Raw genomic sequence first — 26,273 nt, forward strand, 5'->3', positions numbered from 1 at the left:
GTGTGTGCTGGGTGTGAAAATTACTTATTTGCTTTTGCTCAGCGGTGTCTGTGTTTATGCCCAAACGTTTCCTGCTCTCACTCTGTCAGTATATAGATAGGCTACGTTTACACTAATATGTTTTCATTTTCTCTCTGACTCACTCTCTGAATCATAGATGCAGTTGCAGAGCTCACGAAAGAGTACAGGGAAAGCGGTGAGCCAATCACAGATGACAGTTCTAATCTACATAAATTCTCCTACAAATTGGAGTACCTTTTACAGGTAAAACTGCATTCTCCCCATTTCTTCAAGCCTAAATCAACGTAATGGACTTCATTGCCAATGTTGCCAAACACTATACAGTTTGTCATAACTTTTGCGTCCATGCCATTTAGTTTGACCAGAAAGAGAAGACAACATTTCTGGGCACCGGAAAAGACTACTGGGATTACTTCAGCGACTGTCTGGCTAAGATCAAAGGAGCAAACGATGGTATCCGCTTTGTTAAGTCCATCCCAGAGGTACTGTAAACAGATCACTGCCATGTATTAATATAGATCTTAAATACAGTTTGTTATTTATCAGACACCAACAGTGTGAAGCAAGGGAGTATAAACTTGATATATATCAAAACCTTTTACGCATGCAATTGCAATAATTACAATGTACATAAACAATATTGTATCTGCATTGAATGGGTCATGTCAAGCACATCTTTATGCTGACGATACAGTTATCTATTGTTCTGCAGATTCTGTGCAGTCAGCCACTGAAAAGCTGCATCTTTCCTTTATTGCATTGCAAGAAGTCTTTTTTAATCTTAAACTTGTTCTCAACGCTAGCAAAACAAAGTTTATGTTATTTTTAAGGGCTAAAAATATTGATTATGATAAATTACAGTTACCACTCTGCACTTAGATTCATTACAGAAGACACGTATGATACACAACATCATTGTATTCTGTATAGCAGAGGAGGCTCGTCCATTGAGGTAGGAGAGGACAGTCCTCCTCAGTTTTTGGAGAGAAGAGAGGGATTTAAATATAAATATATGAATTTATTTATTTATAATTAATATTTAATATTATCTCAGTTTTGTTCATAAAGCAGGTTTTCCCTATGGATAAAACCCCATTATTGAAATTCTAAAGCTCCAACAGGGACATCTATAACATGCAGCTGGAGGACCTATAGATATCTATGGAAGGTGCACGTCAGGCTACGGCATAGGCAGGCGCGCAGATTGGCTGGAGGCGCAAACTGTCGGCAACTCGCCCAAAACATTTCTAGAGACTGGGTCGCAACACCGGATCAGAGAAATCCACAGCCTGGCTCCTGCTTGCGTGAGAATTGATCGCTTTGCGGTGCTTATTCCTCATCCAGTGATGGATGGGTGGATGGAAAACTTTCAACTGAATGTTCATATTGTTCTGATAATTGTAGGCTATAGCAACTTAGAGTGGCAGCTTTGACAGCAACCCAAATAAGCTAATCCCATAGTTGTACCATTGCTAGCTAGCCATGAGTGAACTGTTGGATACTGCATTTGCTGTGCAACGTATTCCATTGTCCAGTTGTCAAATCTATTTGCCAACAAACTGTTGAAAGCCAGCACACCTCAGTGTCCCCTAATCAAAAACATTTTTCATATATCACCTAACCTCTCCAGCACCTCACCAATATCAATTATTTTCTCTATTTAGAGAAGAGTACAATCCATTACAACAACTATAGGCTCTTTGCACAAGCTCCACTACTTCCTGGAATTCTACAGGCATCTTTATTTCCTGTCCTTATATATCTTTATATTTCATAGGTGACGGAAATGGGCGTGGCAAAACGGCTCAAGAGCGCCCCCTGGAAAATTAAAAATGGCAAACCCCACCTTTCAGTTTGATGTAGGCAAACGAAATTCGGTGGGCATATGTAGTTCATCGAGACACACTAAAATGTCTCTTGGAGCTATACCCAACATCCAACAGGAAGTCAGCCATTTTGCTCTTAATGTGCCATTTTTTCCTTGTTTTTACCATTTCCATGCCTCGTACTTTAATGAACTCCTCCTACAGATTTCATCTGATCAACTTCATATTTGGTCAGCTTCATCTTAAGACCTTTGTGATCAAAAGTTACAAAAAAAACAAAAGTTTTCACCAAACACCCTTGCCGTGGCGCCCCGCCAAATTTTGACATTTCACCATAAAACAGGAAGTCCTCATAACGATGGTTACGTATTGTAACCCTAGTTCTATGAGTGGAGCGGAGCCCCACAGGGCTAGCTCCTATTGGCTAGCGAAACCCAGCTAGCTACATTGACTGAAGAAAAAAACATACACGCACCTGTGTCCAACCAAGTCCGGTGCACCACTGTATAAGCGGGCTACGCCCGCACATCTGCTCCTAACCGAAATTTTCAGCGAGCAGACTGCGGGGTCAGCAAGTCTGTTCCCTGTGGGGCTCCGCTCCACTCATAGAACTAGGGTTACAATACGTAACCATCGTTCTATTTCGTGGAGCTCCGCCCCACAGGGCTAGCTCCTATTGGCATAAGCGGAGCTACACGACCGCAGCATACACTCTTGCTGGCCCCAGTAAGGGAAAAACCAGTCAGGACACAAGCCAGGGCTCCAAGGCGAGACCATACTAACAGTTGATCCAACCCAAGCACTGGCCCCACCCTGCCACACTCAGTCTATCACAGCCGAGGGCAAGGAGAGGTACGTGGGGCGAGAGCTGGACCAAAGCGGTTACTCCGTAACAAGCCCGTCCCAGCCTCACTCATAAACAGGAGCGGAACGTCACTAGACGGGCCTGCTCCTACCTTAGCTGAACTGGTGAGACCCGCGTGAGTCATGTCTGCTTTTCCTAGCAGGAAAAGACCCCGCGGCTCGAACCGGTTCTCCAGTAGCGGCGAGACCTGCCGTGGTCCATTCTGACTCTTTCACAGAAGACCCGGCGACTCGAGCCGAACACCTACATGAAACATCCTGTCTAACGCTGGCTCGCACCGGCGGCTGTGTTTAGCACAGATGACGCCACAGAGACAGAGGACATGGATAAAAGGTAATAACGGACAAAAGGAGACGGGGACGACCAAGTCGCCGCCGCACAGATGTCCTCCACTGACACACCATTGAACAGGGCAACTGACGTGGCCACACCGATTGTGGAGTGTGCCCGAACAGTACCAGGCAGAGGACGACCCGCAGTCACGTAAGACTGGGCGATGCCCTCACAGATCCAATGGGAGAGACTCTGTTTCGACAACGGAGAACCCACCTTCCCTGGGCCGTGGCAAACCAACAACTGGGGGGTGGTGCGGACCGCAGCCGTGCGCTGGACGTAACACGTCAACGCACGCACAGGACACAACAAATGCAGGCGGGCCTCTTCCTCGCTCGCATGAGGTGGAGGATAGAAGGCTCCCAGCTCCAAATCCTGTGCTCTATAGGCGCCCCGGACCACCTTCGGAACGAAAGATGGATCCGTGCGCAACACAGCTTTGCTCCCATCACCCGTGATGAGAAAAACTGTCAACGCCCTCAGATCACTGACCCGCTTGCCCGACGTCAGAGCAAGGAGCAGCGCGGTCTTAATCGATAGCCACTTGAGAGACATCCGCTCCATTGGTTCGAACGGCGCTTTACATAGCGCATCCAGAACCAAGAGCAAATCCCGAGGCGGCGCCGCAGCCTTACGCACAGGGCGAAGACGGCGCGTGCCGGCCAGGAAGCGTTTAACCAGGGGATGCCCGAAAACCGTAGTTTTGGCGAACCCCTCATGGCATGCGGAAATAGCACACGCATACACCTTGATAGTGGATGCTACCAAACCGCCACCATGATCCATCAGGTGCTGAAGGAATTCCAAAATCACAGAGCGTTCGGCCAATGAGAGATGTGCCACGGTTCTACAGTAGTCATGGCCATCACTTCTGCATACCATCTCGCCCAGTGGCGGTCCGGCGCTATCAGTATTACCGATGCACCCTCTGACCGCACCCTGGCCAACAATGGTAAAATCAGCCCCATCGGCGGGAAAGCATACAGCAGCGCCCCCGGCCAGGGGGCATGTGCGAACGCATCCACGCCCAGCGGAGGCTGGTCCTGCTTTTTCAGAGAGAACCAGAGGGGACACTTCGCGTTCTCTCTCGAAGCAAAGAGATCCACCCCTGCTCTGCCGAACCGGGTCCAGAGCTGAGCCACTATCTGAAGATGTAGGCTCTACTCGTCCGGGTGAGGCCCGCCCCGAGACATCAGGTCCGCCCCGACGTTCAGACGGCCAGCAATGTGCCGCGCTGTCAGCGACCGGAGATTGACATGAGCCCATCGCCACAGCGTTACCGCCAGACGGTGAAGCGCTGGCGAGCGGACTCCCCCTTGTCAGTTGATGTAAGCTTCTGTGGTCTGGTTGTCTGACCGCACCAGCACATCGCGCCCCTGTACCAGGTGTACAAAGTGGCGCAATGCCAGTAGCACCGTCTCCAACTCCAGGAGGTTGATGTGGCGCCGTTCTCCGACGGCCCACAAACCACCTACGGCCTGGGACAGACATCCAGCCGCTTAGAGACGCGTCTGTGAAGACAGCGACGTGAGCCGACACCCTGCCTATTGGAACACCGTGCGCTATCACGCGCCGGTCCCTCCAATAGTCGAGGTCTGCTGACAACGACCCCGGCATCCGCACAAGGCGCCGCCTGTGCCTCACAGGGTCCAGACGAAGCCGCGCGAACCATCTCTGCATGCACCTCATGTGAAGTAGGCCCAGTGACACTACCACATGGGCGGCTGCCATGAGACTCAGAAGGCGCATGATCGACAGAACCGCGATCTTTCGAGAAGGACGGCAAACGCTGAGACTCTTCTCCAGTGTTTCCCTCCTTGAATCGGATAGCCGTGCTCTCATGGCGCTCGTGTCCAGATTGATACCTAGGTAAACAATCTGACGGGCCGGCCACAGAGCACTCTTCTCCCAGTTGACTGCAAACCCCAGGTCGGTGAGATGCCTCACCACCGTGGCGGTATGCATCAGAGCCAACAAAGGCGACGGAGCCAGTACCAGCAGGTCGTCCAGGTACGCCAGGATCCTGATGCCCTGCCGGCGTAGTGGCCTCAACGCCGCCTCCACACAATTGGAGAAGGTTCTGGGGGCGAGCGCATATCCAAACGGGAGTCTGGTATATTCGTACGCCACACCCAGGTAGGCGAAACGCAAAAACTTCCGATGCCGATGAGCTATCGGTATGTGGAAGTAAGCGTCCTTGAGGTCTATGCTGGTGCAAAAATCGCCGGGAAGGAATGCCTCCAGCATTTGTCGCACCGTAAGCATATGGAACTTAAGATTCGCCACCGTTTTGTTGAAAAGGCGGAGGTCCAAAATTGGCCTCACGCCCCCCGTCTTCTTTGGCACGAGGAAGTAGCGGGAATAAAATCCCTCGTCCCTCTGGTCTGACGGGACCACAGTTACCGCTCCCTTCGCCATCAGCGGGTTATCCGAGATGCGGTAGCCGCGGCCAAAGCTCCTGCTGGCGGGGAGTGAAGCCGGTCAACACGCTTCAACTCGCCGGTCACTGGCTCCCTGGAGGAATTTAGCCTGGCTGCAATAACGTTATCGCGAATGGAATGAATACCATCTACTAGCAAACAAAACATGTTCAGTTATATTTAACCTGTTAAAACTAAGATGCCTGGATGAAAAAATAATTTCTCCAATGGATATATTTGACAAAAACAGGTTAATATGCAAGCCGGTTTTCATTGCTAAATCAAAGCGGGGAGAGCCGGGAACGTGCGTCTACATTTCACATAAAGGTGAACTTTTTCGTGGACGCGCGTCGGACAGAAAAGCTCAACTGCGCAAGTACAAAAGTCACCGGAAATAGCCAAATGACTACAAATCTAGCCAAGATGGCGCGGTTCAATAGGCCTTCACTTTAGATTTCGAATCCTGGGGGCTTGTATCACACACACTGACGGAGCGACGCCTCGGCTGCTCATGAAAATAGCTAGCCGAGGCAGTAAACATGGAAGTATTCTCACTGACCGGTGAGCGTGAAAACTCTCTACCTGTCGAACACACAGGGAGAGGCTCGAACGCTCGGCCCGAATGAACGAACGCCGTCTGGGGGTCTAGCGCATCTTTTTCGCCGCTAAACCCCGCCAGCGGTCGGTCCCGAGAAAACTCCGAACAGGGCAGTACAGCCATAGCACTTGGCCTGGGCGCACACATCCCCTCTGTTAAAAACCCAAACGGTCTGTTTAGAACAGGGGCGGCGAGACCTGCCGTGGTCAAATCTGACTTTCTCACAGAGGACCCGGCGGCTCTAGTCGAATATATTACATTCGCTGAACTGGCGAGAGCTGCGCACGTCACGTCTGCTCTCTTTGCAGGAAAAGACTCCGCGGCTCGAGTCGGTTTTTCAGCTGCGGCGAGACCTGCCATGGTCAATTCCGACTTTTTCACGGAAGACCCGGTGGCTCTAGCCGAATACATCACATCAGCTGAGCCGGCGAGCCCCGCGTGAGTCACGTCTGCTTTAGCAGGAAAAGACTCCGCGGCTCGAGCCGGTCTTCCAGCTGCGGCGAGACCTGCCGTGGTCAATTCTGACTCTTTCACAGAAGACCCAGCGGCTCTAGCCGAGAACATTACAGTAGCTGAAACAGGAGGAGATGCGGACTGCACATTACAACCAGCTTGATAACGTTGCATCGTGTTTGCTTTATTCCTCAACAGGGAAACTTGCTCACCGCCGCTCTTAACAGAGCGTGGTGTGGGCACAACACAGTCACGCATCTCCACGCACCGTCAATAGGTGCGCCTCTTCCTACCCCAAGCCGGAGGCGGAGCGGTGGGCGCGCTTGAAGACGTCGGTCCGGTCCCGGCACCCTGGGCGGGGTAGGCAGGGGGAGGTCGCGGGGGAGGAGCCGCGTGCGCAGTCCAGGAGCCCGGGCGAGCCGGTCCATGGGCCGTAGCGGGGCGGGACCCCGTGGCAGGTTGTTTAGCCTTGTGTGTTCGCCGGCGCTTGCTCCCAGTCGCGGCAGCATCAGCCGGAGCACGCGGACGTGCCGGCACACTGCGCTCCCCCGGAGCAGCGAGGTGGCGAGCGAGGAGGAGCCGGTCCTGCTCCTGGCTGCGACACTGCTCCAGGATGTTAGACACAGCCGCCCCAAACAACCCCTCCCTACTGACCGGTGAGTTGAGGAGGACACCCTTGTTTTCCTCGCGCAGACGAGTCAGGGAGAGCCATAGGTGGCGCTGCTGCACCACCGACGTGGCCATCACTCCACCCAGACAGGAGGCAGAGATTCTCACAAGCTGAGCAACGGCTCCGGCGGCTTCGGCCATCTCCGCTCTCCTGTCTTCATCCATAGAGGGGGGGGTTTGCTCCGTAGCTAGCTGGCCGATGTAAATGGCCAGCATAGCAATGGAGGAGGAGGCAGCCACGGCCTGCGCGGCCAGAGAAAAACTTTTGTCGGCCAAGGACAGGGTTGTCTTGTCCTTGACGTCCGGCATGAGAGGCTTCCTGGCCGAGCCCCAGGCGGAGGAACCAGGCACCAGGACCGCTGCAATGTCGGGTTCCAGAGGAGGAGAGCCGATAGCTGCTACGTCAGTCCAGCCGGTTACCCTCGTAGCTCTGCTGAACTGGCAAAGCGGACCTCTGATGGCCAACGGCCGCTCCCATTCAGCCTCGACGAACGCCTCCAGGTCAGGCATAGCCGGCAGGAGACGAGGAGCAGGCTGAGAGGGACGCCCGTAGCAGACGGAGCTCCACAGTGGGAGCCCCGTAGTCGCAGCAGCCTCCGGGACGGAGATACCGAGGTGATGCGCGGCTCTCTCCAGCAGCCGGGGCAGGTCGCGATCGAAGGAACCCTGCCCCGGGAAGGAGGCGCCACTAGCCGTAGTGGCTTCTGACGCAGATTGACCCTCGTCTGCCTCGGAGAGCTCTTCCTCATCATCCGTAGGCGCGAGGGAGGTAATCGGGGCCGCCGGTTGTTGCGGGGGCGCGCCGATGTCCTCGCCGACCAGCTGGACCAGACCTTCAGTCTCCAGCGGCGGCGGAGCGAAGAAATGCGCCCGGAGCATCCTCTCCATGGGGTCCAGGAGGGCGCAGATCTCGCAGGTGGGGGACGGAGCCAGACCCGCTCTGGCGTGCTGCGGCCCCAGACAGCGGAAGCAGAGGTGGTGTCCCACGTCGCTGTAGCGGGAGCCGCAGACACAGAAACGATCCGGCGGATCAATCTGATGGTCGCCGCCAGCTCCGCTTGGGTCCGCTGAGTAGACATTCTTATCTTCTTTCAGTATCAATGCGAGCTATAAATTTCGAAGGAGCAGATGTGCGGGCATAGCCCGCTTATACAGTGGCACCGGACTTGGTTGGACACAGGTGCGTGTATGTTTTTTTCTTCAGTCAATGTAGCTAGCTGGGTTTCGCTAGCCAATAGGAGCTAGCCCTGTGGGGCGGAGCTCCACGAAATAGAACTCCTCCTTACATTATCCAATTTGCCCGATATTTCTCACGCTTCATGAAGGTTCTGTCTTGAACACATCTATGTGTCAGTATTGCGTCATACTTATAGCGCCACCTATTGGTGAAACAGGAAGTCCTCAAAACTCCTACATACATTATCCGATTTGCACCAAATTGCTGACGCTTCATGAAGGTCGCATTCTGAACACATCTATGCGTCGGTATTGAGTCACACTTACAGCGCCACCTACTTGTGAAACAGGAAGTACTCATAACTCCTACATACGTTATCCGATTTACTCCAAATTGCTCATGCTTGATGAAGGTCGCATCTTGAACACATCTGTAAGTCAGTATTGCATCATACCTACAGCGCCACCTACTGCTTTCAGGAAGTCCTCATAACTCCTACATACATTATCCAATTTACCCCAAATTGCTCACGCTTGATGAAGGTCGCGTCCTGAACATATCTGTAGGTCAGTATTGAGTCATACTTATAGCGCTGCCTACAGGTCAAGCAGGAAGTCATCATAACTCCTACATACATTGTCCGATTTACACAACATTTCTCACACTTCATCAAGGTACCGTCCTGAACACATCTATGCATCGGTATTGAGTCACGCTTAGAGCGCCACCTACTGGTGACAGGAAGTTTCTCTCAGTACTGGACACCGAAATACAGTAGCACACCCTTTAACGGCGCTGCACCCCGACACGCGGGGGGTGCGAGGGCCCGCTCACTGCTGCTCGCAGCCCTAGTTGTTTTATTTGATGTGTGCATTGTTCACTCGGTGATGCTGTAAATAAGGTGCATGCACCTCAGTGTCCTTTGGAGTTTAAATAAAGGTTTGAATGAAAAATTAATCATAATATTTTTTAGCGCACACCATGCACCTAATAGTGTTCACCAGTGATCCGTGCCCTTCTATGGGGTTTTCAACTAACTGATTAATACTACAGACACGGCTCCGGTCACGGACAGCATAATGGACACCCTGTCTTTCTGTCCCTGGCTCGCTGACTCAACACGTCACAAAGAGGGCGTAAGGGACAGTGTTGTTATTCTGCTGAGAAGGGGGATATTTACCATTAAACTGATCTCACAAGTGAGATCTACACGACAGTTGTTTTATAGTCTGCCGTAGGCTATTGAACAGTTGTTTTACTCCTCTGGCTCCTCATTTGTGATTTACCCTGGATGTCTCTCTTCCCCTATAGCTGAAAACATCTCTGGGGAAGGGCAGGGCTTTTATCCGCTACTCTCTGGTGCACCAGCGACTGGCCGACACTCTGCAACAGTGCCTGATGAACCAGAGGGTCACCAGGTAAAACTGCAAACCCAGTATTGGTGTGGGTTCAAGTACCAGACACAAATGACTAGCTTGAATCACCAGTGCAGATCACAACGAAGAGTTAAAAACATTTGGCTGATGTGCAGAGAGGAATGCAGTGGATTATACATTTAAATCTGGGGTACAGAAGGTTCTATTCAGAGAATCACTTGTTAGCACAGTTAACAATCATATCCTCTTTGATTCTTGTCAAAACCACCTACCTTGAGTTTTACTTCTGTTATTTGCCTTTTCTGTTCCTCTGCTAGGTTATTGGAAGCATAATAGTACCTGCTGTATTGTTGAATAGATTATTGTTGAACATGTCTGTATTTACCGTGTGAGTGAGAGAGAGAGAGAGAGAGAGAGAGAGAAAGAGAAAGGGAACTAATGCATGTTGGCAGGTGAGCAGGTGCAGACGTTTTAAAGTATCATGTGGATCTGTTTTTTTGTTTTATTCATGGTAATGTACTCTCACTACCCAGAATTCTCTGATTTCCCTGCAGTGACTGGTACTATGCCCGCAGCCCTTTCCTCAAACCACACCTCAGTGTTGACATCATCAGTCATCTGTATGAGCTCAATGAGATCCAGTTTGATGTGGCTTCTAGAGGTTACGACCTGGACTCATCCTGGCCTAACTTCGCCAGGTACCCAATTACATTCGCTCATCAAAATCTTAACTACTGTATACTGATACAAATAATGAAAATCCATCCAGCTTTCTTCAGCATACCTCTTTTACCTATGAAGAATATAATTTATGCTGTAAACATCTTGCTTATGAATGTACCGTAGTTCTAACGTTCAGTTAGAATTGACCTTCCCATGTCGAGGTACAGTATGGTCGTCTCAGTTCCCCCTATTGATAATGAATGGGGGAAATGTTTTGCTCCCTTAGTCCAAAAAATGAAGGGCAGAAACAGTTTCATAGTAACTATTTGTATGTGTGTGTGTGTGTGTGTGTATGTATGTATGCATGTGTGTATGTATGTATGTATGTATGTGTATGTATGTGTATGCATGTGTGTATGTATGTATGCATGTATGTACGTTTGTGTGTGTATGTCTGTGTGTGTGTGTGTATATGTATGCATGTATGTACTGTATGTATGTATGTATGCATGTATGTATGTACGTACTATTGTGTACTCCTAAACTAAACCTATATACTTGCGAGTACATATATCTTATTCTATTCTATACTGCACAGTTACTGCACATACGGGTGCACCGCTGCGCTCACATGCTTGCGTTTGATGCGTGTCCGTCAACGTATGGCGGAAGGCGTGTCTGCCGCACGCAACAACAACCAATCACATTGTCCGAAACTGCGCTCGCAACAGCCAGTAGATTCTCCGAACCTGCTAGCGCGCACTATTTTGAAAACCCACCCGGCTTTTCGTTTAGTGCTGTCATGGATGCTATTCTGGTTGAACATGTGGCGATCGTCTATGCATTGTGGTTGAGGCAACGTGAACGTGGTGCCCGCAGGTATTGGGTACATCCTATCCTGTAAACAAACAGCGATTGTCCTCCATCTTGGTATTGACAAATGTGAAAATCCCGCCTTGCGATGACGTCTTTCTCTGTCAAGACATCTGATTGGTCGGCAGCTCCAGCAAAGCATCTGAAAGTTGAACATTTCTCAACTTTCGACGCTAGCAACGCAACGCACCGGGACAACAACGGAACCAGAATGCCATTCGGCTGCAGCCATTAAAAGTGAATGGCATCCGTAAATGTTGACGCATCAAACGCAAGCGTGTGAACGGCCCGTTAGTCCCTGATATCCCTTTTTATGTTGCTGTTAAGGGGGGGGGCTTATCTAGAGTCTTCTTTTTGTTACTCTGTATCTAGTGTTTCTCTTCTTTACAACCTTTCTGTAATTTTCAATGCTGAAACGCCTACAGTAATTTCCCCCCTGGGGGGATCACTAAAGTCTTATCTTATTTTGTGGTATGAACTGATGTACAGGAGAACAGTGGGCATGCCAAACTCACCTGGTCACATGTGGAAACCCCCGAGTCGCAGCTCCAGCATCAACAGTCTGGCCAGCACCTACTCACAGGTACTTTTATTTTATTTTTTATTATACCTTTATTTAACCAGGTAAGCGCATTGAGATAAAGAATCTCTTTTTCAAAAGCGACCTGGCCAAGAGGTAGCAAATTACAATTCAAAAGGTTACAATACAAATGGCATACATACAATAAATAAAATAAGACCAGATTAGAGGTACAGTATAACAACTGATTTAAAAGCAGTGACACACCCCAATGCTTTCAAGTCCCTTATCCTTGAGAATTTCAACAAAGCTGTCAAATGGGATACTAACACTGCACTCCTAACACCAGCACACCATCTAGCAGAGAGTCTCTCAGGAGTGCTTACATTTCAAGGGGTCGTTGTCATTCTTAATTAGTGAGATGAGTCCAATACTGTGTAGCTAAGAACTGCCATATTAAAGTCGCACTGAAACAAACGTTTGAGATTATCTTAAAGGGCAATGCTCGTTTTTGACAACCTGGACCTTATTTACGACATATTATAAGAAGTTTGACTCACCGAGATCACTTTTGTGATTGCGAGGCATTGTTGTGGTTTTCAAATACGGGGTCTTTAGCCTCTGTAATATGATCTTTACACGCCTTTCCCCACTTGCTCCAGCACGCATGCGCACAGGCCAGCGCGCAGACTGGCTATTCTCCGGCTCACATTCTCTGCGCTACGATCGGATTGTTGCTGACGAATGACGACGACAATATTCTCGGCACCAACAACGATCGTAGCGCAGAGAATGTGAGCCGCGAGTGTAGCCGGAGAATAGCCAGTCTGCGCGCTGGCCTGTGCGCATGCGTGCTGGAGCAAGTGGGGAAAGGTGTGTAAAGATCATATTACAGAGGCTAAAGACCCCGTATTTGAAAACCACAACAATGCCTCGCGTTGAGGAATCTCAACTGTCGATTCATCCAATCTGATTGATGAAAACAACCGTTTAGCGGCCGAAAATAGATTTTGAGAAACTGCATTCTCGGTGCCCCGATCACCGTCATTACATGGATATACTGGCTCGCGCTGGATTTTAAATTTCTTCTACAGGCCTCCGAACTACACAAAAGTGATCTCGGTGAGTCAAACTTCTTATAATATGTCGTAAATAAGGTCCAGGTTGTCAAAAACGAGCATTGCCCTTTAACTTCCGTAGTTTGGCGTATTTCCGACGCAAACAAGCTATGAGGGTGGGACATATGTTTAGAGGATTTTGATTGGAACATTGACAAGTGACAGGTTTTAAGAACTTTAGACAGATTCGATAGAAGGATAGTTTTGATTGACGGGTGTATGTCGTGAGATTATTGGCCTAAAATCTAAGGTACCTGTTGTCGTCATTGCACGTGACCTACCGTTTTCCAGGAAGTAAGAAATTATATACTTTGATATAAGATTACAACAAAAGTAGAATTTTGTAATTTTTTTGGCATACATCGTTGAATAGGTGAACACTATGGCCAATTATGTGAACCAAAATGGGACAGAATGCTTTTTTCATTTCAGTGTGACTTTAAAGTGGCACTCTCAAACCTTTAGAGATTGCTAGTAGAGGCTGCTCAGGTCAGCCTATCGTCTCTGGCGGACAAACCACTGCTGTGATGTAAAAACGCCAGGAAGTTGTGCAAACACCCGGCTCTTATAACTCTTATAACCGCAAATAGAAAGGCTTTCATTATTTTGTGTTATTGTTACCACAATTGGTGATAGTAGCGAAATTGACATTTATTCACATGAAAAAGTTAGAGATTGTCGCTTCAAAACAAAATGAGAATAGAATGTGTCTGGAATACCGAGATGATTGGAGACTTCGCTGTCAAGCTCGTCTGAGGACGACCTAAATGTGTCTACTCTTTTCCTTAACTGTCTCTTTTCTGCACCCCCCTCCCCACTGCTTCTCCAGCAGGCGCATGAGTTCCTCTCCAGCCCGGACTACGGAACGGGCATGTTGAGCGAGCTGAATGAGTCTCTCCCTTCTGGCGGCATGGATGTCAGCGCTGTGGATGACCTCCGTCTGGAGCTGGATCAGTCGGAGCTGAAGCAGCGGGAGCTGCTCCAGAGGGTCCAGCAGCTCGGGGAGGAGGCGGCCGAGCTCCAGGGGGTGGTAGTGGAGCTTCAGAGGCAGCTGGACGTGTCTCTGGCCGCCCAGGAGGAGCAGCGGGGCCTGCAGGGGGCGCTCAAGGCCCTGGAGGGGCGAGAGGAGGCGCTCTCTCGAGAGCTGGATGGCCTCAGGACTATTGAGAGGGCCAGGGAGGCAGAACACCGCCTCCTTCAGGAGAAGCTGGTGGCCTCTGAGGGGAAGAACGTGGTGCTCCTGGCTAAGCTGGACGGGGTTCTGAACGAGAAGGGCCAGCAGGCAGCCAGCCACTTCGACTCCGCACAGAAGATCCACCAACTCCTAGACAGACTGAAAGAGGCAGAGAAAGGGAAGATGGAGGCCGAGGCTCAAGGTGAGGAGAGGAGGAGGCAGGCAGAGAGACTCGCAGAAGAGCTGAAGGTCAGCGAGACAGCAGCGAAGGAGGGCGAGACCAAACTTAGAACACTGACAATGTCTTCAGCCGAGGAGAAGGCTAGGCTTGAAGAGCAAGTCAAGGAGCAGCTTAATTTCATTGACAAGCTGCAGGCGCAGCTGCCGGTGAAGGAGAAGGAGGCCAGCAACCTACTGAGGCAACTTCAGGATGTCCAGAGTGCTCTAGAGGAGAGGGAGAGACAGGCAGAGGAGGACAGGAAGAGAGCAGAGGAAGAGATAGAGAAGACCCAGAGGAGTATAGAGGCTGTAAAGGAAGCTCTGGAAGAGGAGCTCTTCTCCCTGAAGGAGAAGCTGAAGTGTCGAGAGACACAGCTGACCTCCAGCGCCCAGAGGCTCCAGCGGCTGGAGGCCCAGAGCCAGAGCCTGACCACGGAGAGGGACGGCCTAAGCTCCAGCTTCTCCGAGGCGGGGGCCTGTATGAAGGACCAGGCGAAGAAAATCGACGACTATAAGACCCAGTGCACCAACCTGATGGAGCTGAACGGGAAGCTCCTGGGCACGGTGAAGAGAAACGAGGAGCTGAAGAAAGAGCTGGCTGAAAACCGCACCGCGCTAGAGGCCGAGGTCGCTGCCCTGAGGGCCTCGGACAAGCAGTTGAGAAGCCAGTTGGTCGACGCCAAAGTGACGGTGGACGAGAAGGAGAAGAGGCTTCGCGAGGAGAACCGCACCCTGGATGAGAGCCTTCAGAAGGTGTCGATGGCCGCCAAGGTCTCTGGCGCCAACGGCAAGCGTCTGGAGCAGGAGAACCAAAGCCTGAGGGAGGAGCAGGCCACGGTGAAAGCAGCACTGAGCTCCATGCAGGGGGAGCTGAGGTCCATCCACGGGCAGATAGGTGAGCTGGAGAAGAGCTTGGGAGCATCACGCAAGAGTGAGGCCAGTCTTCAGGAGCAGCTCAGGGACATGGAGGCCCAGTTGGAGAGCAAGGAAAAGGACCGTGTGGCACTCCAGGAGGACCTCAAGGCCAGCAGGAGAAAGCTGGAGAATGCCAAGGCCCAGGCAGAGGCAGCCAGTGCCAGGCAGACAGAGCTGATAGAGAGGATGACCTTTGAGAAACAGGCAGTGGAAAAGGCTCAGCTGAAGAGGAGCTCAGTCCAGGCCAAAGAGAGCCGGGAGGTGACCACCAAGCTGACCGTGTTGGAGGGACAGCTGGAGGTGAACGTGAATGAGGTCTCCAGGCTCCAGACGGAGGTTCTGGACCTGAGGGTGCAGCTGAAAAGGTCTGAGGAGGAAAGGTTCAGAACCCGGGCCCAGCTGGAGGTGACAGAGTCCCAGAGAGATGAGCTGAGGACCCTGACGGAGCAGCTCAAAGCCCAGACGGAGGCACTTAACCAGAAGCAGGTGGCCGAGCTCCTTCAGTGCAAGGAAAGAGAGGAGACACTGATGGAGGAGCGCGACAGGGAGGAAGCTGCTCGTGCCAAGCTTGCCATCACCGAGGCTTCCGCCAGGGAAAATCTGGCCACACTGAAGGCCGAGCACGAGAGGCTCGCGCTGGAGAGCACCGAGACGCGCGAGGGTCTCCACAGGGCAAACACAGAGATGGCAGAGCTGGGGATGACCATCTGCAGGCTGACGGCCGAGAAGGAGGAAGCCAAGGAGCGCTGGGCAGGAGAGGCCACCAGGATGGAGGAGCTGGAGGGAAGGACCACCAAGGAGAGGGAGCGCCTGGAGGCCTCCCTGGCCGCGCTGCGGCAGGAGAACTCCAGCCTGAAGGAGGAGCTGAGGCAGGCCGAGAACCTTCCGGAGGCCATGCTGGAGCTGCAGGAGAAGCTGGAGAAGGCGGAGGGTCAGCTGAACAGCCTCCTGGACTCCAGTCGGGAGGAGATCGAGGCTGTCAAGTTCCAGATGAGCTCAGATAGCATGAATCGTCAGAACCAGATGAAGGTGAGTTTGATTGCGGTTAAAACTGCATAGAACTAGGGATGTAACGATAACCAGTATGATAATAAACCGTGATAAAATTTGATTCATTTTTTTGTGATAAAATTATCATTAAAACCATGTTTGATATCCACACTTTTAAAAACTTAACTTCACTGTAAATACTGTCCAGCATCAAAGTTAGCAACAGTCTACAAGATTCATTCTTTTAATGTTTATGCAAACAAAAAGTGCAGTGCTGCAAATTTTATTTGTGGTTTTCAATATAAAACTTGGTGAAACAATTTCAGTGTCTGTATCAGTAGCTTTTGAACATTTTCAGCGCATTTTAATACCGCAATAATACCGATAACCTTGATAATTTTGGTCACTATAATTGTGATGTGAAATCTTTATACCGTTACATCTCTACATAGAACCAGTCTTGCTGTCCCATAAGAGAGCACTTTCATGTAATGTTATTTTGTAGCAACATGATTTTACATTTCTATCCAGAGTGTGACTGAAGAACTGATGAATGTGAGAGCCCAGCTACAAACAGAGCAGCAGAGGGGGACCGATCTGGAGGCCAAAGTGTGTGAGTTAGAGGTCTGTATCATTACTGTATTCTCAGTCACAGTATGCATTATGGCAAAATCCCTTTCCAGTAGCAGCAGAGGAACGCACGCACATCAAACAAAGTGCGACAGGTGCTCGACAAAAATGAATAAACTTAAGATAGAGAGAATGTCCACACACTGTATGCGAGTGTAAAACTCACCGTGGGAGCTACATACAGTGTGAGGACATTCTCTCTGTCTTAAAAATCAATTTCCAGCCAGCTATAGAAGAACTTTGAGACTTCTTGCCAAATCAATAGGCAAGATGCCATGTCTGTTTATTACCAGGCCTGTAGAAGCCTCTACAGGCGAAGTTTATTATCTTGATGCCTGGAGCCTGCTTGGAGCAGTTGGGTATATGCACACTCGCAAATAAGGCTGTAGAACAATGCCCCGTGTTGCTGGTTGAATATCAGTATGTGCACACATTTTGAACCAGCTATGGCCATGTCTAAATGGGAGGAGGCACCTAATGCAAACAAATTGCAGAGCCAAACGGCGTCTTCAAAGACAATGTTTTCATGGAGGTCCTCATTGTCAGATTCCTCACTGTATATTGTGCCTTAATGTGCTGCCCTTTTATACATTTTGTGCCTATTGCACCTTTTTGTTGTGTGTACTGCTATGTGTATTGCTACAGCCAAGGAATTTTCCCTCAGGGATCAATAAAGTTAATACAGTATCTATTGTCTCCTGGAGCCCCAGTACAAGGGCCCAGCACCAGCTCTCCCCCAAGGGGTGTTTGTTCTCAGCCCATAGGCCTTGCCTACTGGGTTTATTCTTTTTTTTGTAAAGATATTTTTTAAGGCATTTCTGCTTTATTATGATAGGACAGTGTAGGTGCTAGAAATTAATTTAACAGTAAGTATATTTTCTATGTCTATTTCTCATTCATCTCACTGCATTCTAATAATTTTCTCCACTTCTCTCGGAGCCTCAAGGCCGAATGTTATGTCTCAGTTCCTTCGGCACAGGGACTTCATATCTCTTGACACTATATAAAAATATGTAAATGTTTAAAACCTATATATTTTAGCTTTAAGCAATGCATTTTGGAAAGATCACAAGTAGGTGGTAGGCAGAACCATATCCAGTTTTTGGTTAGATTGCAATATTTCATTAGAGTGATGGGTAAAGGAAAAAAGAATGACATTTGAATGTGAGCTGGCATACCTAGCTGGTGGAGTTTGAATAATTAATGCCATGCTGCTGATAAGCATTCAGTGCTCATTACCTGTGGACGCGAAAATAAAGGCCAGAGTCATCAACTCATACAGATGATGTGACACATTAATGAATTTGTATGCTGTACTGAAACACTTCCATAACTGAGTGAGCTAGGAGCCATAATCAGTTCAATTAGAAAGTCACTGGTCCTCTGTAGACTTCCAAATCAGCTTACTAATTACTAAGTATTAAAACTGAGGCAGTTGACTGACAGGTTCACTGAAAAGTTACTTCTAAAATGTTTTTATCAATGTATGTTCTGCTTGTGTTTCACAAAGGGTTTGAATGAGGAGTACTCTAAACTGATTGGAGAGAAAGATACTCATATTACACAGTCAGAAGCTTCCATTCACCAGAGTGAGGGGGAGATTCAGCAGCTGAGGGATTCTCTCACCAGGTGAGGTCATGATTTCACTCAGTCATGATTTCACTCAGTCATGATTTCACTCGGTCATAATTTCACGCATAGTCATGATTTCAACACATTTCACAGCCTCATTTCGCGGCCTCAACATCTATTAAATAGATTCTCTGTTTATATGTTTACTAAACTTGCCTAATGTGAGTAGATAAAATAACTTTTATTTCACGTTTTGAAGTCACAGCAAGTGTTCCTTCTTTCATTCTCTCATTCCCTCTCACATTTGACCTTTGCTCCTCAGCACTGAGGAGGCTCTTCAAGCTGTCCAGAAGGTGCGTACAGAACTGAAGCAGAAACTGGACCAGGCCGAGGCAGACAAGCAGCATCATACTCTTAAAACGGCTGCCGAGATCGATGATCTCTGCCGAACCAAGACCAACCTGGAGGAACGGCTCATCGAGCTCATCAGGTAAACACACCTGTCCTCCATCTGGCATTCGTCTAGTAGGAAGGTGGGGTCCCCATGCACCCCATGGATGTATTTTTCTAACTTAGTTTTTTGTAATCCTCAAATCCAACACCTTGAGGATTACAAAAAAATAATTTCGAAAAATACCTCCACGGAGTGCATGCGTACCCCACCTTCCTACTACTACATGGATTGTTTGCTGACAAAAGATGTTTGTTTTTTTCTCCTTTGTTTGGGTGACCATTAGTATGTTATTTGTGATTGCCTCTTGTTTGTTGGACCCAGTGGGGAGTATGTTTTATGAAGGCCCCCCTACAGAGAGAATCACACAATCCTTTGAAATATCTTCTCTCCTTTGGCTGGAAGCTGGGAGGCAGGCACATACTGTACAGGCAGCTTTTGGAGAAAAAAAAGTGACAGATTTGCAGAGAAAAATAGAAGAAAAATTAAAGTGAGAGTCAGAGGTGGAGGGTGAGCAAGAACAACATGGTAATTTGACTGCACTTATATAGCACTTTTATCCAAAGAGCTTTACAATGGCTCATTCACACATTCAAACACCAATGGCGGCAGCTGTCATGCAATGTAGCCTGCTCTTTGGGAGCAATTTGGGTTTCAGTGTCTTGCCCACAGGAAGTAGAAAATTAGGAAGGGGGAGAGAAAAGTGAGAGTTGGAAATGAAGAGTTAATAGGGTGTAGCTCCCTTCTGTGTGTGATGCATGCATGGCTCCTTAATGGTGCTTCTGTGTGTGACGCATGCATGGTTTCTTAATGGTGCTTAGCAGTCATTGTTGCCTCTTTGTGCTGTGCTTTGTGGGGAGTCTGCCAACTCCCCAGGCGTGCGCCCAAATCTATTTTGTTTATTTGCTTTATTTCACTTCTTGACAAGACGAGGTATTCATCAACAGCAGGGTGTGGAAAAGAGCATGTAAAACGTAAAAAGGTGAAAAAATGGTTTAGGCACGCACATCAACAATACAATCCAGGTGCAGGACAGAGAGACGTCAGCAATTGAACAGGGAAGTCCGCATCTGATATAGCTCCCACATTTTTTTTTAACTGAGTGAACACCCAAGTGTAACATTTAAAGCCCTGCCGGCTCTTCCTGAGTTAAACTCACTCCAGTATAAATATAGTTCACTTGCATCATTGAAGAGTACTGTAACCTTTGTGGCTGGATTTGAACCCGCGCCAAACGTGACTCAAGATAATAAGAGCAGTGCCCTAACCACTTGACCTCCAGGGAATATGTTAAACCAAGCAGAAGACCTAAAAATGAGGTGAATAAAGAAACTAGAAATGGTGCTCAGAGAGCACAAACCTCCGCCCTTGAATGCATTTCGTGGCCCTGTGCACGCCAAAATTGAATGAGTTCTAAATTGCCCATGCTACACTCCTCTGCCGAAGCAGTCTGGTGGTTTTTGTCTAATCCTTGTCCAAAAAATGAATGGAGGTGAATGGCCATCTGGGCTGTGTTCAGGGGGCTCGTGATTCACTGGGGCGGAGGTAAAAATGACTGGAGGTGTATTGGTGGCTGTATTTGGCTGGCTCTGTTGTGCCCCCCTTGGGTCACAGCCAGCGGGGGGCAGTGCAGTGCACACTGAGCTCTCCCCCTGCACACACCAGTCCAAACCTTGTGTCTCTAGCACCCTCACACAGGGAGCTGGCTTCATTCTAAGTTTTGTTTTAATTTGGTGTATTCATAGTTCAAAAAATGGCTGGAGGTGAAAGGGTGGCTTCATTTGGCCGGCTCTGTCTGTCGCACCCCCCTCGGGTCACAGCCGGTGGGGGGCAATGCGGTGCACTCTGGGCGCTCCCCCCGCACACCCCAGTCCAAACCCTGTGTCTCTAGCACCCCCACACAGGGAGCTGGCTTTGTTCTAAGTTTTGTTTTTATTCGTGGATCTGGTCCGTGATTCTGATCGGTTCCAAAATTTAATGCGTTCTAAGTGGGACTATGCTACACCCTTCCACCGAGTTTCGTGAAAATCGGTTTGGTAGTTTTTGCGTAATTCTGTTAACAAACGAACACAAGCACGCATACACGCATGCCACCGAAATGTAACCTTCAAGAAAACGTAAAGAATGGGCAGCCAAGTTTTGTTTTAATTTGTATATCTGCCCAGTCATTCAGACCAGCTCCAAAATTTATCGAGCTCTAAGTTGGCCCATGCTACTCCCCTCCACTGAGTTTCGTGAAAATCGGTCTGGTAGTCTTTGTGTAATCCTGCTAATAATGAACGAACGAATGAACGAACAAATGAACGAACAAATGAACGAACAAACATACAAACGAACACATGCGACCAAAAACATAGACCTCCGTCCAAAAACATAGACTTCCGTCCAAAAACATAGACCTCCGCCCAAAAACATAGACCTCCGCCCCAGCGGTCACCGAGGCGGAGGCAATTAGACAAACATAAACCTGTACGGTGCGGAAGTGATGGCGCCGGTGTGTGTGGCTTGCCGTCTGCCGCTGTCAGTTTTGTTTGTGCTTATACTGATTTTGACAGTTGTCACGAGAAATGTCAAGTCTCTACGGATTTATGATCGCCAAGCGCTTCTGGATATCCAGCTTGCTAGCAGAAATCTTGTCAAGTTTGATCCGGGACAGAAAACTTTTTCTCCGCCGCTACTTGCGGGAATACCTGCTCACCTTTACCGGGCAGCGGCCCCTCCTCCCCGGCGGAGGCGACCCAGAAGCCGCCGAGGTAAACGCAGCGGCCGACTGGCGAAGCTGAAAGCCTCACTGGTGCTTTGTCCCGGGTCTGCTTTGGTCGGATATGGATCCATCCATCGCTACTGTGTCTTCCGTCGCCCTCTGGAGTCTGTCGGCGCCTGGCTGGTACCTGTCACCGGCAGCGAGGAGTTTCACAGGCCTACCCGCCTCTGTTCTCCCCGTCTCCGCAGAGGAGGGGTGAACCCCCGCAGCCTTCGGCCTCTGGCCCGAGCGCCCCGGACGGTTCGGCACGTTGCGGCTCCCGCAAGGATAGCACTGGTGAATGCTAGATCGCTAGCAAATAAGACCTTTATTTTAAATGACTTCTTCATCACACGCGAATTGGATTTCTTGTGCATCACTGAGACTTGGCAGGGCGTTGGTGAGTCAAGCTCCTTTTCCGAACTCTTGCCGCCTGCCTGTACGTATTTCAATGTTCCGCGGACGACCGGCCGTGGAGGGGGAATTGCGACCGTCTATAAACAAAACTTTGACTGTAGACAACTGTCTTCGCTCTCATTCTCCAGCTTTGAGCTGAACATGTTCGAGCTGGGTCGCTCTCTCCCTGTACTGTGTGCGGTGATATACCGACCTCCGAAATACAACAAGCATTTCATCACTGACTTCTCTGACTTCCTGGCTGAAATAATGCCTAAATATGACCACTTTTTAATTCTGGGAGACATGAACATACATGTGTGCTGTCCCTCCAAGCCGTTGGCTAGAGACTTTTTAAATCTTATTGACTCATTTGATCTTGTGCAGTCGGTGACTGATCCCACACAAGAGCGCGGGCACACACTCGATCTTTTCCTATCTTATGGTCTATCCGTTTTTAACATCGAAGTTTGTGGTGCATTTTTCTCAGATCATATGCCTGTTTTATTTGATGTATCTCTCCCATGTGATATCGACAAACCATCTGCACCGGCCCGTCGCTGCCGTATGTTGAACCCTTCCACTGCTGTTCGCTTCTCGTCTGCGTTTACCAGCGCTACTCTACCCGGCCCAGTCAGCCCCGTGTGTGTTAACGCGGAGGAGTTAACCTCTCAGTTTGACTCCACCTGTCTGCAAATCCTGGACTCTGTCGCTCCTCTGAAAACCAGGCGCTCCAAACCTAAACCCGAGCCCTGGTTGAACGACAGCACACGGGAAGCGCGGCGAGAATGCAGGAGGGCTGAACGTCAGTGGAAAAAGGACAAGCTGCATGTATCTTTTGACATTCTGAGGGACAGCTGGCGTAGATATCAGCAAATTGTCAAAGTTGAAAAAACGAAACATTTGTCTGATATCATTTTAATCAACTGCCACAAGCCTCAGGTTCTGTTTAAAACTATTAATGACATTCTTGATGTCCCCCAGTCAGTCCGCCTTGAAGCTTCCTCTGAAACATGTGAGCTCTTTCTGCAGTTTTTTACTGATAAGGTAGCCAACATCAGAGCCAGCATCTCCACCCCAACACACGACCCCTCTATTTTTGTCACCTGCCTGGCTACTTTTAGCCAATTTGAGCCTGTGTCTCTTTCCCAGCTAGAGGAAATAATTTCCATTATGAAGCCCTCAGGCTCCCCCTTAGATGTCCTTCCCCCTCGGCTTGTCAAAGAGGCCAGCAGGGCTATAGGACCAGATGTCCAGAACATTATGAATCACAGCCTCGCAGGAGATGTACCAGTAAATTTTAAACATGCTGTAGTGCAACCGCTGATCAAAAAGCCTAACCTGGACGCCTCTGTCCTTTCCAATTTCAGGCCAATCTCCAAGCTCCCGTTTCTTTCCAAAGTTCTGGAGAAAATTGTACTCGGTCAACTGATGTCGTTTTTGAACACACATGGTATTTTGGAAGTGTTCCAGTCTGGGTATAAAGCGCTGCACAGTACAGAGACTGCACTCCTAAGGATTTTTAATGATATATTTCGGGCTACGGACTCTGGTGACTCTCTTTTTCTTGTACTGTTGGATCTTACTGCCGCTTTCGACACAGTGGATCACAATATTCTGCTCTCCCGCCTGGAGCACTGGGTTGGCATCAAAGGTTGAGCTCTGGAGTTTTTCAGGTCATACCTGTCAGAGAGAAGCTTTTGTGTTAGCCTGGGCGACGCTGTATCCGCCACTGCATCTCTCCCTTGCGGGGTGCCCCAGGGCTCAATTCTTGGACCAATTTTATTTATGTTGTATCTACTCCCCCTAGGATCTATTTTCAGGAAACATGGAGTCTCCTTCCACTGTTATGCAGATGATTGTCAAATCTACCTGCCCTTGAAACAAAACAACCCTGACTCTTTAAAACTGTTGTTGGCATGCCTGGAAGATGTCAAAGCATGGTTAGCTTTAAACTTTTTATGTTTTAATGACAGTAAAACCGAAGTCATGGTGTTTGGTCCCAGCAATGCCCATGTGTTTCCTCCTGCTGATCTAGGCCCTTTTAAACATTTTGTGAAGCCAACTGCCACTAATTTAGGGGTGAAAATTGACTGTGACCTAAAGATGGACAAACAAATTAATGCCGTAGTAGGAAAGAGTTTTTTCCAGCTCAGGAGGCTGTCCAAGGTCAAACCTTTTTTATCACGCTGTGTTTTTGAACATGTAATACATGCTTTTATGACTTCTCGTCTCGATTACTGCAATGCTTTGTATGTTGGTGTCAGTCAGGCCTCTCTCTCTCGCCTGCAGTTAGTCCAGAGCGCTGCCGCTCGCCTGCTAACTGGTACACGTAAGCAAGAGCACATTACCCCGGTACTGGCTTCGCTCCACTGGCTTCCTGTGCGTTTTAGGATTGATTTTAAAATCTTGCTGTTTACTTTTAAGTGCCTAAATGGCTTGGCACCCATCTACCTCTCAGAACTGCTGGAACCCTATGCTCCTTCAAGGTCCCTCAGGTCCTCTGATCAGCTTCTCCTGGTTGTCCCCAAATCCAGGCTGAAGCTCAGGGGGGATCGGGCTTTCGCAGTGGCTGCCCCTAAGCTCTGGAACGAGCTACCCCTGCATGTTAGACAGGGCCCCCACTCTGCAGGTGTTTAAATCACGCCTCAAAACTCACTTATATTCTTTGGCGTTTTCCTGACATGGCCTAAGAGACTTGTCCTTTTTCATGTGACATACTGCGTATGTTTTACTATGTGTTCTTTGTGTATTATTGTTGTTTGACTTGTACAGCACTTTGGTCAACTTTGTTGTTTTTAAATGTGCTCTATAAATAAAATGGTATGGTATGGTATGGTATAAACAGAACAAATAGCATAGAAAAGAAGAATAGAACGTTTATTCCTCAAATACCCACAGTACAAATATTCATATTTGTATAGTACAAATATTCATACATAAATCTTGATTGCCCTCCCAACGCCAGCTTTCAGAAAGAAGCCTGTGTTAAACACAGACCTTATTTTGGTGTCTTTTCAAATTCCCATGAGGAAATTTACTGAAATTATCTTAACTTCTGCTTTTCAGGACTTCAAAATGACGACACACTTCAGTTCTCTAGACAAACTACGACTGATATAACCACACCGTTTTGTCTGCAGTTTCCCTTTTAAATCTGTGTGCGTGTATGTGGTCTACATTGTGCCTGTCTGTGTCTCGCAGGGATAAAGATGCTCTGTGGCAGAAGTCTGACGCGTTGGAGTTTGAGAAGAAGCTGCGGGCTGAGGAGCGCTGGTGGCTGGTGGATAAGGAGGCCACTCACTGCCTGGGTTGCCAGGGCCAGTTCACCTGGTGGCTGCGCAGACACCACTGCAGGTGGGGACCGACATGGCCGTCATGTTTCTCCATAACATCTTCATAAATATTCATTACTGAAAGTGACACACGAATGCAGGTTGAGACATTGGTATCCATATCACCTCAGCGGTTTTATCGAGACTGGTCAGGTGCGTCAATTACACGAAAGAATGGCAGTGAGTAAGAACAGCAGCAACATTTGCATACACAACACACTGTACACTGTGCAACATGCTCATGCATGAGGTTGTAAATTCCAGTGGATCTAGTACAGCTCTTAAACAAAGAAAAGTTTTTTTGCTGTGAGATACAAATCTCTTTTTCAAGGGAGGCCTGACCAAGAAAGGCAGCAAACAACACACAGTATACCACTAGAAAGTGTGCTCAGAATGCACAGACCCCCACCCATTAATGCAATTTGTCAGTGTAACCAAGTTGAATTTAAATGGGGTCTAAGTTGGACACCCTTCCACTGAGTTCCATGAAAATCGCTCTAGTAGTTTTTGTGCAATCTGAAAAACAAACAAACACACGCCACTGAAAACATGACCTCTCACCCTGCGCTACCATAACATTGCGCTCAAAGCAGGCTTTCCTCTTGTGTCCAGGCTCTGCGGACGCATCTTCTGCTATTACTGCAGCAACAACTTTGTGACGACCAAGCACAGCGGGAAGAAGGAGCGCTGCTGCAGGGACTGCTACACCCAGCACAGCGCCGTGGTGGAGAGGTTCACAGAGGCCGAGCTCAGCCCCTCCGAAACCCTGCCGCCACCCCCCGGAGCTCAGTCACACCCCAAATCAGCCCCATACAAACCCACACCTAGGGTCACAGGTGAGAGAGAGAGAGAGAGAGAGGGAGAGGGAGGGAGGGAGGGAGGGAGGGAGGGAGGGAGAGAGAGAGAGATATTTTGTCTGAAAAAAAAGCTTTAAAA

At 48.9% G+C, this 26,273-nt stretch overlaps 1 protein-coding gene across 1 annotated transcript in view; it reads left to right on the top strand.

The window, feature by feature from the left end:
- Positions 1–26,273, top strand: part of fyco1a (FYVE and coiled-coil domain autophagy adaptor 1a) — a 39,280-nt gene that overhangs the window by 1,463 nt on the left and 11,544 nt on the right. The window contains exons 2-12 of the mRNA XM_084462070.1: positions 158–264; positions 378–503; positions 9,674–9,780; positions 10,293–10,436; positions 11,764–11,857; positions 13,742–16,249; positions 16,742–16,834; positions 18,351–18,469; positions 18,735–18,902; positions 25,207–25,359; positions 25,950–26,173. Of these exons, the coding sequence (XP_084318196.1) occupies positions 158–264; positions 378–503; positions 9,674–9,780; positions 10,293–10,436; positions 11,764–11,857; positions 13,742–16,249; positions 16,742–16,834; positions 18,351–18,469; positions 18,735–18,902; positions 25,207–25,359; positions 25,950–26,173 (3,843 nt within the window). The remainder of the gene's footprint in view (positions 1–157; positions 265–377; positions 504–9,673; positions 9,781–10,292; positions 10,437–11,763; positions 11,858–13,741; positions 16,250–16,741; positions 16,835–18,350; positions 18,470–18,734; positions 18,903–25,206; positions 25,360–25,949; positions 26,174–26,273) is intronic.

The sequence above is a fragment of the Borostomias antarcticus genome, assembly GCF_949987555.1.
Source record: "Borostomias antarcticus genome assembly, chromosome: 3".
Taxonomy (NCBI): domain Eukaryota; kingdom Metazoa; phylum Chordata; class Actinopteri; order Stomiiformes; family Stomiidae; genus Borostomias; species Borostomias antarcticus.